Consider the following 13902-nt stretch of genomic DNA (forward strand, 5'->3'; position numbering starts at 1 on the left):
CAAACACCCCTGCCACGTCCTCCTGCTCCGCTCTTGCCAGCACACGACCATTTCAAGAGCACATCAACCATATCGTTCACCGTGAGATTGAAGCAGTGAGTCCGGCCCCCATTCATCCACGACCCCCTGAAGGCACCGTTGAGCAAGCAGCCCCCACTATTTAGGAAATTTCAAACCTTGGCACCCCTACCGTCTGCTCTGTCTCCGGACCTGATTCGGCACCCAGTCCCATGTCCACAACCTGTAATGACCAGTATTTCGCTCCCACACCACGCAATCCTGCTGAATGGCAAACCCAGACTACAAACCGATCTGCTTCCTCTGCCACGGCGTTGTTCATGTATCCCGCCCCTGCCGCACCACCTGGATACCGCAGGTACTGGAGCTCATTCTCTGCTCCATGCCCATAGGCCGACGCTCGCCGTTATTCACCTCGCCCTCCGTACCCTACTTCTTATGCCCCTGACATCCGCTCCTCCGTGCGATCGCTCACGCCTTAACGCCTTCGCTCCCCGTCACCCCAACCTTGCCGCTTTTTCTCGCCAAACCGACGGACAGAAAACTACGCCATGCAGCTCTTGGGGGTAATGCTGCATCACGTTCATCCTGTTTAAATCCTCCTCCATTGACGCTCCTCCCCAACACGAACCTAATTGAAGTAGATGTAGATGGTTTTCCGTTGAAGGCATTAGTTTATACTGGCGCCCAAGTGTCCATAATGAGCACTAAACTATGTCGTCGCCCCAAAAATGTTCTTACGCCTGCCATCACTCGAGCCGTACGCATCGCCAATGGCGCCACTGTTGCCGTCAGGGGTATTTGCACTGCTCGCATAGGAATTGCTGGCGGCCGAGTTCCAGTCCTGCTCACCGTGCTGACCAGTCACCCTCATGAACTACTCTTCGGGCTCAACTTTCTGACGACGCATTCTGTCCTCATCGACTGTGCCACCGGTACGCTGTGCCTAGAGCTTCCTCTCCTTTCATCCGTTCGCCCCGAACAACCGAACACCCTCTGCACTACAACATTTGTTCACTTAGCTCCGAAAGCCCTAACCTTCGTCGAATTGGACTCAACAGCAACCATGCCTGATGGCGACTATTTCGTCGCAGCTATTCGTGATGTCCTCCTGGCACGCGACATCTCTGTGCCACACTCCATCGTAACCCTTGCCGCTAATCGGATCTGTCTCCCCGTTATCAATTTTGGCTTGACGAAGTAAGTGTTACCTGATGGCATAGCGGTGGCCACGCTCCGGTCAGTGATAGACGACCACGTCACTGCTTTTGCAGCCGACGCGTCTCCAGATCATACTGATTACCCGCAGGATGCCTTGAACCTCGACGGCCCATTACGTCCCATGGTCGCTGCGGACGTCGCATATGTCATGTCCAAGCAGCCGCCCTATATTGTCTTTTGCTTTCCTACCGGGACTTGTTTGACACTGACAATCGACCACTTGGTCAGACGTCCCTTGTTAAGGATCGGATCAACACTGGTGATGCTGTTACCATTCACCGCCGACCGTATGGCGTGTCTATGGCAGAGCGGCAAGTTATTCAGCAGGAAGTAAACAAGATGCTCCCCCGAGTGATTCTTCAGCCCTCGTCGAGCCCTTGGGCGTCCCCGGTCGTGCTAGTCAAAAAGAAGCATGGCACATGATGTTTCTGCGATGATTACCGCCACCTAAACCGAATTACTAAAGAAGGACGTTTACCCTATACCACGAATCGACGACGCTGTTTATTCCAAATACATTATATCCGTCGACTTTCGATCTGGTTATTGACAGATTTCCGTCGATGAGCAGGACCAAGAAAAGACCACTTTCGTCACTCCATATGGCCTCTACCTATTCAAGGTTAAGGCGTCCGGTTTATGCAATACCCCCGCCTCGTTCGAACGGATGATCGACTCTGCTTGAAGGCTTCAAATGGTCAACTCGCCTTTGTTACCTGGACGACGTCGTTTTTTTTTTCTCCTACATTTGAGACGCATCTTGGTCGCGTCGCAGCTATTCTTGACGTCTTCCGCAAGGCTGGGCTCCAATTAAACTAATGGAAGTGCCACTTCGGGCGCCGACAGAAAAGAGTGCTAGGCCACCTCACCGATGCTTCTGGAGTACAACCAGACCCGGAGAAAGTTCGAGCAGTAACGGCTTTTCCTGTACCTCAGTCTGTCAACGATGTCCGGAGTTTTGTGGGTCTCTGTTCTTAATTCCGAAGGTTCGTGAAAGATTTCGCAGCAATGGCTCGACCACTCACTGAAATTCAGCAGACAGCCGTGTCTTTTACCTGGAGTTGCGCTCATGGTGCCGCATTTTTACGCTTTATCACGGTTTTCACCAATCCATCGGTCTTGGCCCAGTTTGACAAGTCCGCACTTACAGAGGTCTGAACCGATGCCAGTGGTTATGGGATTGCCGTCTATCGCAACGCCAACATGGACACGACCGCGTTATAGCCTACGCTAGCCGGCTCCTGAGAACGGCAGAGCGCAAATATTCCGTTACCGAGTGCGAAAGTCTGGGCTGTTTCAAAGCTCCGCCCATATGTATATGGCAAGCCCTTCTCAGTAATGACAGACCATCATGCACTCTGTTGGCTTTCGTCTCTCAAGTATTTTACTGGCCGTCGCAGTCATTGGGCCCTCCGACTACAAGAATATCCCTACGTAGTGACTTACGAGTGGGGACACCAACACCAGCACACAGATTGCCTCTCTCGCTAGCCAGTCGAAGACGCGACCTCTACGTCTGATACTGACACCGACGCATGTGTTCTCTTTGTTATTGCACTGCTCCATGTCGCCAACGAGTAGCACCATGACCCGTCCTTGCGTATCATCATTGACCGCCTGGAATTGTCGCTTGCCGACAGTTCCCTTCGCTTATTCACACTTCAAGATGGCATACCCTACCGCCTCAACGTTCACCCCGACGGCCCCGCATTACTCCTTGTGATGCCTAAACACCTTCGCTCAGCTGTTGTCCACGAACTTCACGACCTCCCCACTGCCGGTCACCTGGGTGTGTCAAGTACCTACGACCGGATCGGCCGATGCTTCTTTTCGCCATGGCTTGCTCCCTCCATTCGAAGATACGTAGCAGCGCGTGAGAAATGCTAGTGGCGCAAGACACCATCGACGCTCCCTGCTGGATACCTTCAACCACTCGAAATTCCATCGGAACCATTATTTCGGGTTGGTTTGGACTTACTTGGCCCTTTTCCTCTTTCTACCTGTGGGAACAGGTGGATCGTTGTGGCCACGCGCTACACCATCACTCGAGCGCTTCCTACAAGCTGCGCCACAGTTGTCGCCGATTTTCTTCTCCGGGACGTGATTTTATTACATGGAGCTCCGCGACAACTTCTCACTGCCCATGGCCGGACATTCCTATCAAAAGTTATCGCGCGCATCCTGCAGTCCTGTGCCACGAGGCGCAAGCCATCCACGTTATTCCATTCCATCCGCAAACAAGTGGCTTCACGTAGCGTCTCATTTGTACTCTCACAGACATTCTCTGAAGCGTGTCTGTTCAGACCACACTGAAGGGGACCTCGCTCTATAGTTTGTCACATGTGCCTATAATTCCTCTCGCCACAACAGCCGGTTATTCCCCAATTTCCCTTCTGTTCGGCCGGGAACCAGCGCTGCCCCACGACACAACCCTCTGTGTTCACGCGGCATCGTCCAGTGAATACGCACTTGACACTATCGCCCGCTGTGCCCACGTAATGGAAATTGTCCGTGACCGCCTTCTGAAATCCCAAGACAGTCAAAGGCGTTTGTACGGCCAGCAACACCGCTACGTGCACTTCCCGCCTGTTCCTTTGGTGCGTCTATGATCTCCGACGCGTCAGGTCGGCTTGTCAGAAAAACTGCTGTCTTGTTTCACGGGCCCATACCGAGTGCTTCGTGCCGTGACTCCCGTCACCTATGAGATCGCCCCTGACACCCCATCTGTTTCGCAGTCCAGTGATAGCGCGCACGCTACTCGACTGAAGCAGTATCACCCTCCCAGTGATGAAATTTAGAGGCTCCGGGACGTCGCTTCTCCCGCCTGGGGGATTATGCTACTCGCGTGAGATATTTGCTTGTTTGAACGAGGCGCGTGGGTGCCATCACTCAAGCAAAGAGGAAGAAGAACAAACTGGGCTCGCGCTGTGAATCTAACTGGTCAGCGCTGCAACCGCTCTTGTAAATATAACCTGTAAATAGTTGCTCGTCTTATTGACTCGTCCTTCGCGTGGCAACATTTTCGTAGGATGTTGTTTATAGCTGGGAGTGGATCAGAATATTTTATTATAAAGGCCAGTGGTCTGTCAGATTCTGGTGTAGGCTGTTCTTTCGCGAAATCCCACTGTTTTGAAAGGCAGTGAAAACTCTATTATCGAGTAAGTGAGTGAGTGAGTGAGTGAGTGAGTGAGTGAGTGAGTGAGTGAGTGAGTGAGTGAGTGAGTGAGTGAGTGAGTGAGTGAGTGAGTGAGTGAGTGAGTGAGTGAGTGAGTGAGTGAGTGAGTGAGTGAGTGAGTGAGTGAGTGAGTGAGTGAGTGAGTGAGTGAGTGAGTGAGTGAGTGAGTGAGTGAGTGAGTGAGTGAGTGAGTGAGTGAAAATTTTTATTGTGTCTTTCAAGAGTTTCGCGGCTACGAGGTCTCCGTCGTCTTAATCTTCTTGGCGCTGGCGACTTGAGACTTCTCTTCAGCAAGGGTGGGCTCCTATTCCAAGGCTCCACTGACTCGTGCTGTATCGCTCGCGTGCTGCACTAGGGCCCTTTGGGACGGGAGCTCGCTGCTGGTGAGCCGACTCTCCCATTGCTCCGCACTCGGGTATTCGTGTTTGTGGAATGCTTTGTTGCGTTCGCACTCCCGGGTGATGTGGTTGAGTGTAGGTGTGGCACCGCACCAAAGGCAGGTGGCCTTGTATTGTATCGGAAACACCTTATTGAGCACGTGTAAGTTGGGGAAGGAGTTTGCTTGTTGTCTGCGCCAGCTGGTCGCTTCCTCCTTTGTGAGGGTTTCGTGTGGTGGCGGATATCTAATTCTAGTTCCTCTATGTAAGTTCAGGGTCTCTGCGTATCCCCCCTCGCAAGCCTGTCGGTGGGTCTCCGGGGCGTTCGACAACCCTGCTCGGAACGTGTCGCCTCGAGCTAGGCTGTCTGCCCTTTCGTTACCACCTATGCCTACGTAACCCGGGATCCAGATTAGGTTGTGCCTGGACTTTTCCTTCTCGGCGGAGGTGGCTCCGCTGAGTATTCTGAGGGCAGTTTTGCTGATTCTGCCCCTCGTGTCGTGTAGTTCCTGCACGCCTCTTTTGAGTCAGTATGTTGAGAGATCGGCCTGTTCTATAACCTTCCGCTGCCGCCAGCGCTACGGCAATCTCCTCGGCCTCCGCTGTGCCAGCGACCTTTGCCGTGGCATACGTGATCGGGTTTCCTTCCTTGTTAACCACTACCGTCGCGGCCACGCGTTCTCTTCCGTATGAATATACGGCGGCGTCCGTGTATACTGTATTGTCTAGCTGGGTTAGCGTTCTCTCAACGTATACGGCCCTAGCTTTTCGCCTGTTTTTGTGTGGGCTGGGATCCATATTTTTTGGCAGTGGTCCCACATTAATGGTTTTCCTGAGGTGGTCCGGTACGTCCGCGTATCTGTCTGTCAGTCCGTTCGTATCCCGACCCAACCTCCTCAGGAGCGCTCGTCCCGTAGCGGTGCTTCTGAGTCTCGCGGTTTGCGTAGCCAGCAGAGCCTCGGCGAGCTCGCTGAAGGTGTTGCTGATGCCCAGCAGGAGCAACTTCTCGTTCGACGTGTTTCTGGGTAGACGCAGAGCCGTCTTGTACGCCTTCCTGAGGATGGTGTCTGCTTGCTCTCTTTTTGCCTTGGTCATCACGTGGTACGGCAGGAAGTAAGTGACTCGACTGGCAATTAGGCTGTTGACTAGCTTGAGAGTGTCTTCTTCTTTCATTCCTTATCTCTTTTGGGAGACCCTATTGATCATGCGGCCCACCTGTTCCGCCACCTTGCTCAGCTGGCTAATGGTGTGGCTGCACTTCCGGCTGCCTCGTAGCCACATGCCCAGGATCCTAATAATGGTCTTCTCCGGGATGTTGTGTCCCTCGAGGGTCTCCTCTAGTGTCGCTTGCGTTGGGTGCTTCCCGACCCTGAGGAGCTCCGACTTCTGCGTGGAGCATTGCAGTCCCTTTCTTTGGTGTAGTTTTCCACGCAGGTCGTCGCTTCCTGCAGTTTTTCTTGCTTCTCTCCGAGCGATCCTTGGGTGACCCAGATCGTGCAGTCGTCGGCGTATATAGCGTGCTGGATGCCTCGGATCTCCTTAAGGTTTCTTGCCAGGCCAATCATTGCCACCTTTAAGAGGACGGGCGATATGACGGATCCTTGGGTGTGCCCTTGCACGGCGTGGGGAAGACGTTGCTTCTCTGTTCGCCCAGCCCCACCGTCCCCGTTCTGTTGCTCAGGAAGTCCCTGACGTAATCGCGCACTCTCTTCCCGCAGTTGGTGTTGATGCCCTCCATGATGGCCGCGTGGCTAACGTTGTCGAAGGCCCCCTTTATATCGAGGGCCATGACGATGTTTTCGCCCGTTTTCGGCATCGTCTCGAGCACTTCCTCCTTGAATTGGAGCAGCACGTCTTGGGTTGAGAGGTTGGCTCTGAACCCGCATATGCTGTCCGGTTACCATCGCTCGTTTTCCAAGTGCGACTGGATTCTCTTCGTGATCACTTTCTCGTACAGCTTGCCCAGGCACGACGTTAGGGATATCGGGCTGAGATTTTCTATTTGGAGTTTCTTCGCTGGCTTCAGAATAATTAAGACGACGGCGTGTTTCCACTCCACCGCAACGCTTCCTTCTTGCTAGAGCTTGTTGAGGTAGGCCATCAGTTGGTCGATGGCCTCGTCGCCGACATTTCTGATTAGCGAGTTCTGGATTTTGTCCGCCCCCACCGCCGTGTTCTTGGTGGCCGATCTTATCGCCTCGACGACCTCTGCTCTCATGATGGGTCGGTGCGTGGTAGGGTTTTCTTTGCCGCGGTATTCTTCCTTGTAGCTCTCGACCTGGTCTTTGCCGTAGCATTTGACCCGGACTTCCTCAAGGAGTTGTTCGTCCGTGCCTTCTCACTGGTGGACTAGCCTCTGTATCGACTTGCTGCCTTCGGATTTGTTTTTGCTCCGGTCCATGAGGGCCTTGAGGATCTGCCACGTTCTGGCCGTACGGAGGGTGCCGTTTAGCGAATAGCTAAATTGCTGCCACCCCTGTCTGGCCAGCTGCGTCGCGTACTCCTCCGTTTACTTGGTAATGTGCGCAATTTTCTTTTTTAGCTTCCTGTTGAGTTTCTGTCTCTTCCACCTCTTGGTGAGCCCGCGTCTCACCTCCCATAGCTTGAGGAGCGGCTTGTCCACCTCCGGCGTCTGTTCCGTCCTGTCCACTTCCTTCGTTTATAGGTCTTGGATTCGCCTGAGTTGTTGGCTCCACTCTTCCGCCGAAACGACGCTGCCTTCGAGCTCCTTGCAGTGCGCTCTAAAGGCGTCCCAGTCCATCAGCCGAGCCGTGCCAATCTTCCTCCGGACGTTGTCCGCTACCGTGCTGATCCTTATTATGTGATGGTCGCTCCCAAGGTTCTCGAGCAGGTTTTCCCACTCCGTTTGTTTGGCGCCCCTGATAAACGTTAGGTTGGGACTCGTGTCTGGAGTGACGCTATTCTCCTGCCTGGTCGGTTGGTTCTCGTCGGTTAGTAGCTCGCACCCTACGTTCTCTGCCGCCGTGCATTTGCCGCGCCCCCTTTTGTACTCATTAGTATAGCCCTATCTCGGACTCTTGGCGATAAAGTCGCCCGCAATTATTAGAGTATCCTGCCCCGCTAACTTTTTCGCCTCCGCAAAGAGCCTAATAAAGTTCCCCTTTGTTTGTCTGGGTGGGCTCTATAGATTTACGATGTAGGTGCTCTTGGCTTTTCTTTTCTTTTGGGGAATTATCTCCGTGATTACGTGCTCTATTTGGCTATCCTCTATCTCGTTGTGTTTGTGTGGTATAGCTACTATTTGTTTGCTTATGAGGGTCACGGTGTGGCCGCTCTCTTGACATGTGTAGCCCCTGAGCGTTGGGGTGTTGTTTGTTTCTTGCAACATGACTACATCTGCTGGGGTTCCTCTGGTGTATATGAATTGCTGTAGGAGGCCCTGCTTGCACTTGTACCCCCTGCAGTTCCATTGCCAGATTTCTAAGTGTTGTTGTTTCAGTTCGGCCATGTCTGATTATTGTTGGTTGCGTTGGGGGTTTCCGAGCCTAACCTGCGTTCGTTGTATAGTCTGTCTCTGGCGTCGTTGGTGGTTCTTTGCGTATTCTGATTCTTTACGTTATTTCGGAAACTCTGCTCTTGCAGGGAAAACTTTTGTTGTGTTTGCTGTATTTTGCTTTGCATCTGTTGCATTTGACTTTGCATCTGGCTCCGTAGATTCATTATGAGACTTCTGATGTCGTCAATGGGGTTCCCCTTTTCGTTGTTTTGTTGTGCCAGCTCCATAGTTTGGGGTGGCGGAGAAGGTGTGCTAGTCGGTGTATAACCTTCCCTCATTTCTTGTTTTTCCCTTATTAATCGGTTTAGCTGTTTCTTTAATTGTCTCGATTCCTCGCGACTTTGCTCGAGTTCGCGCCTGAGACTATTGATTTGGTCTGAACGCACAAAAGTGCGTTCTGCGGTGACTCAGTCAAAAAGAGGCCTAATTTGTGTTTTCAGTCACGGTGCTTTCTACTATTTTGTAGGCAGTTATTGCGAGGTGCATTTGAGACTTCGATAAATAAAGCGTGTGAACTTTCCGTGAATCTTTCCTATTTCTTCGCTGAAGACGGCCTTCCTTCATAAGAAGTTCCAAGTGTGCAAGAACGCATGAAATGAAGTGCTTCATACTACGCCAAATATCACTTTTATTACTACAGTCTTCAGCAGACCACTTTTTACTGTAAGCTCTGAAACTTACAACGATTACAATAGTTCCACGTGACAGAGCAGAACATGAGTATTTTCGCAGATCCCCGAATGCTACAGGAACGCGAACAGCATTCCCCCACAAGGCAGTGCTTACGGCGCCCATTAAACGCTCTGGCAGACAAGAAATACTTCAATAATGATGTCAAAGACCTAGGAAGTAAAAATCAGGATAAGCATATTGGTGAGACATATATATTTAGGTCAGTTAGCGGGGAAAATGAAACAATTCAGGGTTGTTTCACGGGCAACTCTAACCGATCCCCCTTGCTTTTACATGCTCTTACACGACAAAAACAAGAGAAAAAATATTTATATCGGGGTACTCAGCATTCGCACACTGTTTCGAATTTTTAGGGTACTTGATATTGCGCGAAAAGAAAATATTCTGAGGCAATGATGTGGAAGATGTAGCTGTCGCTGTTTACAGTTTCATATGTTTAATGATACTGAAGCAGCCCACATAAATCTGACACGTACACGTAGATATCAAATCGACATAGGCGCTGGACGGCAACTACTGTTTCATTACCCAAAACGCCGCCATTTGTAGTGTCCCTTGAGAAGCGAACGTGCACTGAGGTCTGACGGCAGTTGGTTGTGAACAAGACCCAGAGTAAAACACAAAACACAAAGATGACATTTCTGGCATTCCCACTCTAAGAATAATCAAAGTCCTAGATAGCGGCGGGCTTTGTCAATGATACCGAGGATTTACTAATACACCTGCTATTTCATTTGTTGATTTCTACTGCTTCAATCGTCATTCAGGGCATCAGCATCTTATAGCGAATTCATTTATTAATTTATTTAAGTACCCTAGCTAAGGATCATAAGGACAATACATAGGGGGATCATTACACAATGAGAGGATACAACGGGATTACAGATGATACAGATGCATACGAAGATAGAGCAGCTGACAATGTAACTCCTAATTTTAGATATTGTCCTTTGTATCTCTTTGAGGTGCACTTTTTGATGTTCGCAACAAGCATATACACGATGCATCAATCGTTTGTGCCATTTGATGTCATATTTTCCGACTTTCGGAGTCTGTCCTCCGTCTCTCCAACAGAAGCTCTTGGCTCATTTACCGTGGTTGTTTGCACCGTTTTACGTGGGACGAAGCAATCTGAAAGATTCTTTGCCTGTCTCCCTTAGTAGGTACGTGCCATGACAGGGGCTCATCATCATCATCATCAGAAGCAGCAGAAGAAGAAAAGTTCCGAAATGGATGAGAAGCAAGCGAAAAGCCCTCAAGGAACCACGCCCCGTCACATGTCCAGGACGTTCTCCAAGCAAAAGGTGAAGTGACCTGCTGCGTTAGAATATCTGCCTTGTCAATCAGCCGGCTTCAGATCTCCCTCGTTCGGCGCGAAAGCAATAGGGACTTTTGCTGCGATGCCCTGCGTGTGAACTCAGCAGACTCCTGTCGAAAATGTCAGCACAAACATCTTCACCCTTTAGTGAAAAAATTGGAATTAAATACTTCACACCGTTAGCACGAAAAAAAAAAACTAAGAAAGAACACTGGCGTTAAAAAGGTGTGCCACTGTTGGGCAAACTTTGTGTCACTTGACGAATACTTAGACGCTTATACTTATCGTCAACAACAAGTTTGCAACGGGTACACGTCTACGTGCAATCGCACTTTGAATTACATGAGTAGACATAAATGCTCCTCGTCTGTCGTGTCGATGAAAGCCTCCCAATACTCCATGCGCACAGCGCACGTGCGTCGCCGATACTTTGGCAGTGCCACGGCGCGCACGGCGTGAGCGTGCCTGGTGTGTTAAAATAAATGAGCACTGTCCTAATAACATGTAAGGTTATTTGTTTCTCGGCTAAAGTAGGTGACCGCCGTCGGTGAAGCTGGTGAACGCTACTGGTTCAATAAAGAGTAATCGCAAAATTACGCGTAGATAGCACGTAGCTGGCGATGGCATCTTCACCCTTTAGTGAAAAAATTGGAATTAAATACTTCACACCGTTAGCACGAAAAAAAAAACTAAGAAAGAACACTGGCGTTAAAAAGGTGTGCCACTGTTGGGCAAACTTTGTGTCACTTGACGAATACTTAGACGCTTATACTTATCGTCAACAACAAGTTTGCAACGGGTACACGTCTACGTGCAATCGCACTTTGAATTACATGAGTAGACATAAATGCTCCTCGTCTGTGCCACGGCGCGCACGGCGTGAGCGTGCCTGGTGTGTTAACATAAATGGGCACTGTCGTAATAACATGTAAGGTTATTTGTTTCTCGGCTAAAGTAGGTGACCGCCGTCGGTGAAGCTGGTGAACGCTACTGGTTCAATAAAGAGTAATCGCAAAATTACGCGTAGATAGCACGTAGCTGGCGATGGCATGAGTCTGCCTGACTAGCCCGATCACCGCGTTTCTTGCTAGTTTCGAAGACCGCATGCCTCGAGATCTTCGTCATGAATCAAGCGTGTTCTCAAGAGTGACCCACGCTGGTTTGTCCTGAAACACGGATAAAGCAGTCGCTACCTTGTGGTTTAGGAATCATACATCGTTTCCGTAGCCCCATGTGATCATGGCCGATCGCCGATAGTCCGTGTATGAGTCGAGCGAGACACAGAAGAGTTCTCATGTGTTCCTCTCCCGGGGTTTGTGTCGCTAGACGATTAGCGTTAATATACGGCCATAATCTATAATGCCCCTTCACTCGGCACACCACCTAGACTCAAGGTGGATGGCCGCGCCACCCTTCGAGAGAAAAGGTCAGTGCGCTTCAGCGGCAAAGCACGGCAATTCTTCATAATCGCAGCGTTTCCTTCAGTCGAGCGCTGGCGCTGCGATCAACTCCAGGCAGAGGAGGAAAAACTTGAGTCGAGGATGGTTTGAGAATGCCAGTGCACTGCTTTCAGCACAATTTTGCTTGCTGCCTCATGAAGTTCTCGCTAAAGCAATGTTATGCGTTATTTGTTAGGCCCATCCAATCGGATAGCAGACTTTTATACGCTGTAACATATAAGTAAAAGAATAGGTACATGTTGTAAGCGCTTTTCCAACACATTTCTTCCCATACCTTCCTCGCTGACTTCGCCCTCCCGACAGCATATGCCTGCATGTAGTCCTTGATCATTGTTAAACACTGAACAACATATTGGCTTTTCTTTATTGTCAGAAAATGTAATGTTCTGAGCAGCTGAAAACACCTTACCATCTTGCCCAGCAACGACTTCTTCTGAAAAGCACTTGTTGTTCCAGAAGCTTTGAACTTCTAGATTAAATAGCTAACAGCAACACTCTGCCCCTGCAGCAGCTTCGATCATGCGTGCGCTTGCCGTAGAACTTTTCATACAAACTGTACGTGACACAATGTTCTTCAGTGTTCATAGACGTGCAGTTCTGCTTATAATTGATTGTGCCGTTATTCCCGTCAAGACGCCGTCAAATCACCCGACTACACAGACTCCTCATCGCGTATACGTTGACATTTAAGAAGGATTTTAGGCCTGCAGTTGTTTCATTGTCATGTGATAAAGGCGGTGGCATATTTGGAACCTAATTTTCCTTTATGGAAGCCATGGTGCACTTCCAGTAAATTCAGCGCACACTCACCATGTGTAGTGAATAGCTCGTATTGGGGATGATCCATTAGTCAGTTTCACTTTACTCTTTTCCAGAAAGCGTGACTTGACAGCACCTTCGCACGTCTTTGATGTCGACAGACAGCATTCCTTGAATCTGCTCTACAGTGCAGGGCCGTTACTGCGAAGAAAAGAAACCGGCTTCCTGGCACTATACTGTTACGGAAACGGAAACACTTTCACCAATCAGATGGAAATAGAGGCGGATGCGTGCGAGGATATCATTGTCCCGACATACGCAGCCGCGATTTCGGAAGACGGCATGGCCTTTTAGTGTCAATCTGTGCGACTCAAGTAGACACTCTTCCTCCACGTGGCAGCGCCAGGTGCATCGTAGCTGCACTTGTTACCCACTGCGATGCTATAGTCTCATTATACCGCGGCAATGCTCCTTGCTCTACATAAGACTGATCAGTGTGCCCACATTCTACTGCCTCTCTGCATTCGTGTTTTCCATGTCACCAGTTGACCATAACTGACAAACGCGCAGCAAGTTTCCTACTTTTGTGTGAAGGTTCTTACCTTATGCAATCGCGTGGAGGTAATTCAAATTTCTGCATAGTGTATGGAAATCCCAAATTGAGAAAGCAGCGGATATTGGAATAGTACACTGCGGTATAGAGGCTATAAACAGGGATAAGGTGCCTCAGAAAGGCTGGCCAACGTTTCGATAGGAGGACCTACCTTCGTCAAAGATAAGGTTAGAAACTTTGGACCTATCTTTGACGAAGATCGGTATTCCTATCGAAACTTTGGCCGGCTTTTCTGAGGCACCTTATCCATGTTTATAAGCTTTATATCACAGTATATATAGCGTATGACAAGCAGAAGATCATCAGTCAGACGTAGAAGTTTCATATGCTCCTCAAAGTGATCTAATTTTTGAGTGCGTTTCTTTCGACAGCAGCTCGCAGAGGAGAGGACTTCGCGGCGCGATCTTACAGGAAGCAAGAAGCGGCGGCCCCATTCCAAGGACACGATAAGGGCTTTGCAAGTAAGCATTGGGAACGGGCTCAGAATTCCTGACTCGGAATTTTTCTATTATAGCATCTACTCCGCATGCTTAACTGCCTGCCCCAGCCGCTTCATGGTTTGCGCTAGCAAAAATGTGTTGACAATAGAAGGCAGCCTCGCATTGCGCAATTCCTTAACGAATTGAAAGCGCAGTCTTTTCTTAAGAACGGTTCTACTACGGCTAATGAAACATTCTATGCATTGCCGATAATTGAAACACTTCTTGGTTATTGTATCATAATTATTATTTTTTGCGAAAACTATCTGAAA

At 49.8% G+C, this 13902-nt stretch overlaps 1 protein-coding gene across 3 annotated transcripts in view; it reads left to right on the forward strand.

The window, feature by feature from the left end:
* The first annotated feature begins 10219 nt into the window (after positions 1–10219).
* Positions 10220–13902, forward strand: part of LOC135918254 (endothelin-converting enzyme 2-like) — a 99428-nt gene continuing 95745 nt past the window's right edge. For 2 of the 3 annotated variants that reach the window (XM_070532830.1, XM_065451921.2), the window contains exons 1-2: positions 10220–10305; positions 13523–13612. In XM_070532830.1, coding sequence (XP_070388931.1) covers positions 10231–10305; positions 13523–13612 — 165 coding nt within the window. In that variant the 5' untranslated portion in view covers positions 10220–10230. The remainder of the gene's footprint in view (positions 10306–13522; positions 13613–13902) is intronic. The other variant, XM_070532831.1, reaches the window with a different exon arrangement.

This window comes from Dermacentor albipictus, chromosome 2, assembly GCF_038994185.2.
Source record: "Dermacentor albipictus isolate Rhodes 1998 colony chromosome 2, USDA_Dalb.pri_finalv2, whole genome shotgun sequence".
In the NCBI taxonomy this organism is placed as follows: domain Eukaryota; kingdom Metazoa; phylum Arthropoda; class Arachnida; order Ixodida; family Ixodidae; genus Dermacentor; species Dermacentor albipictus.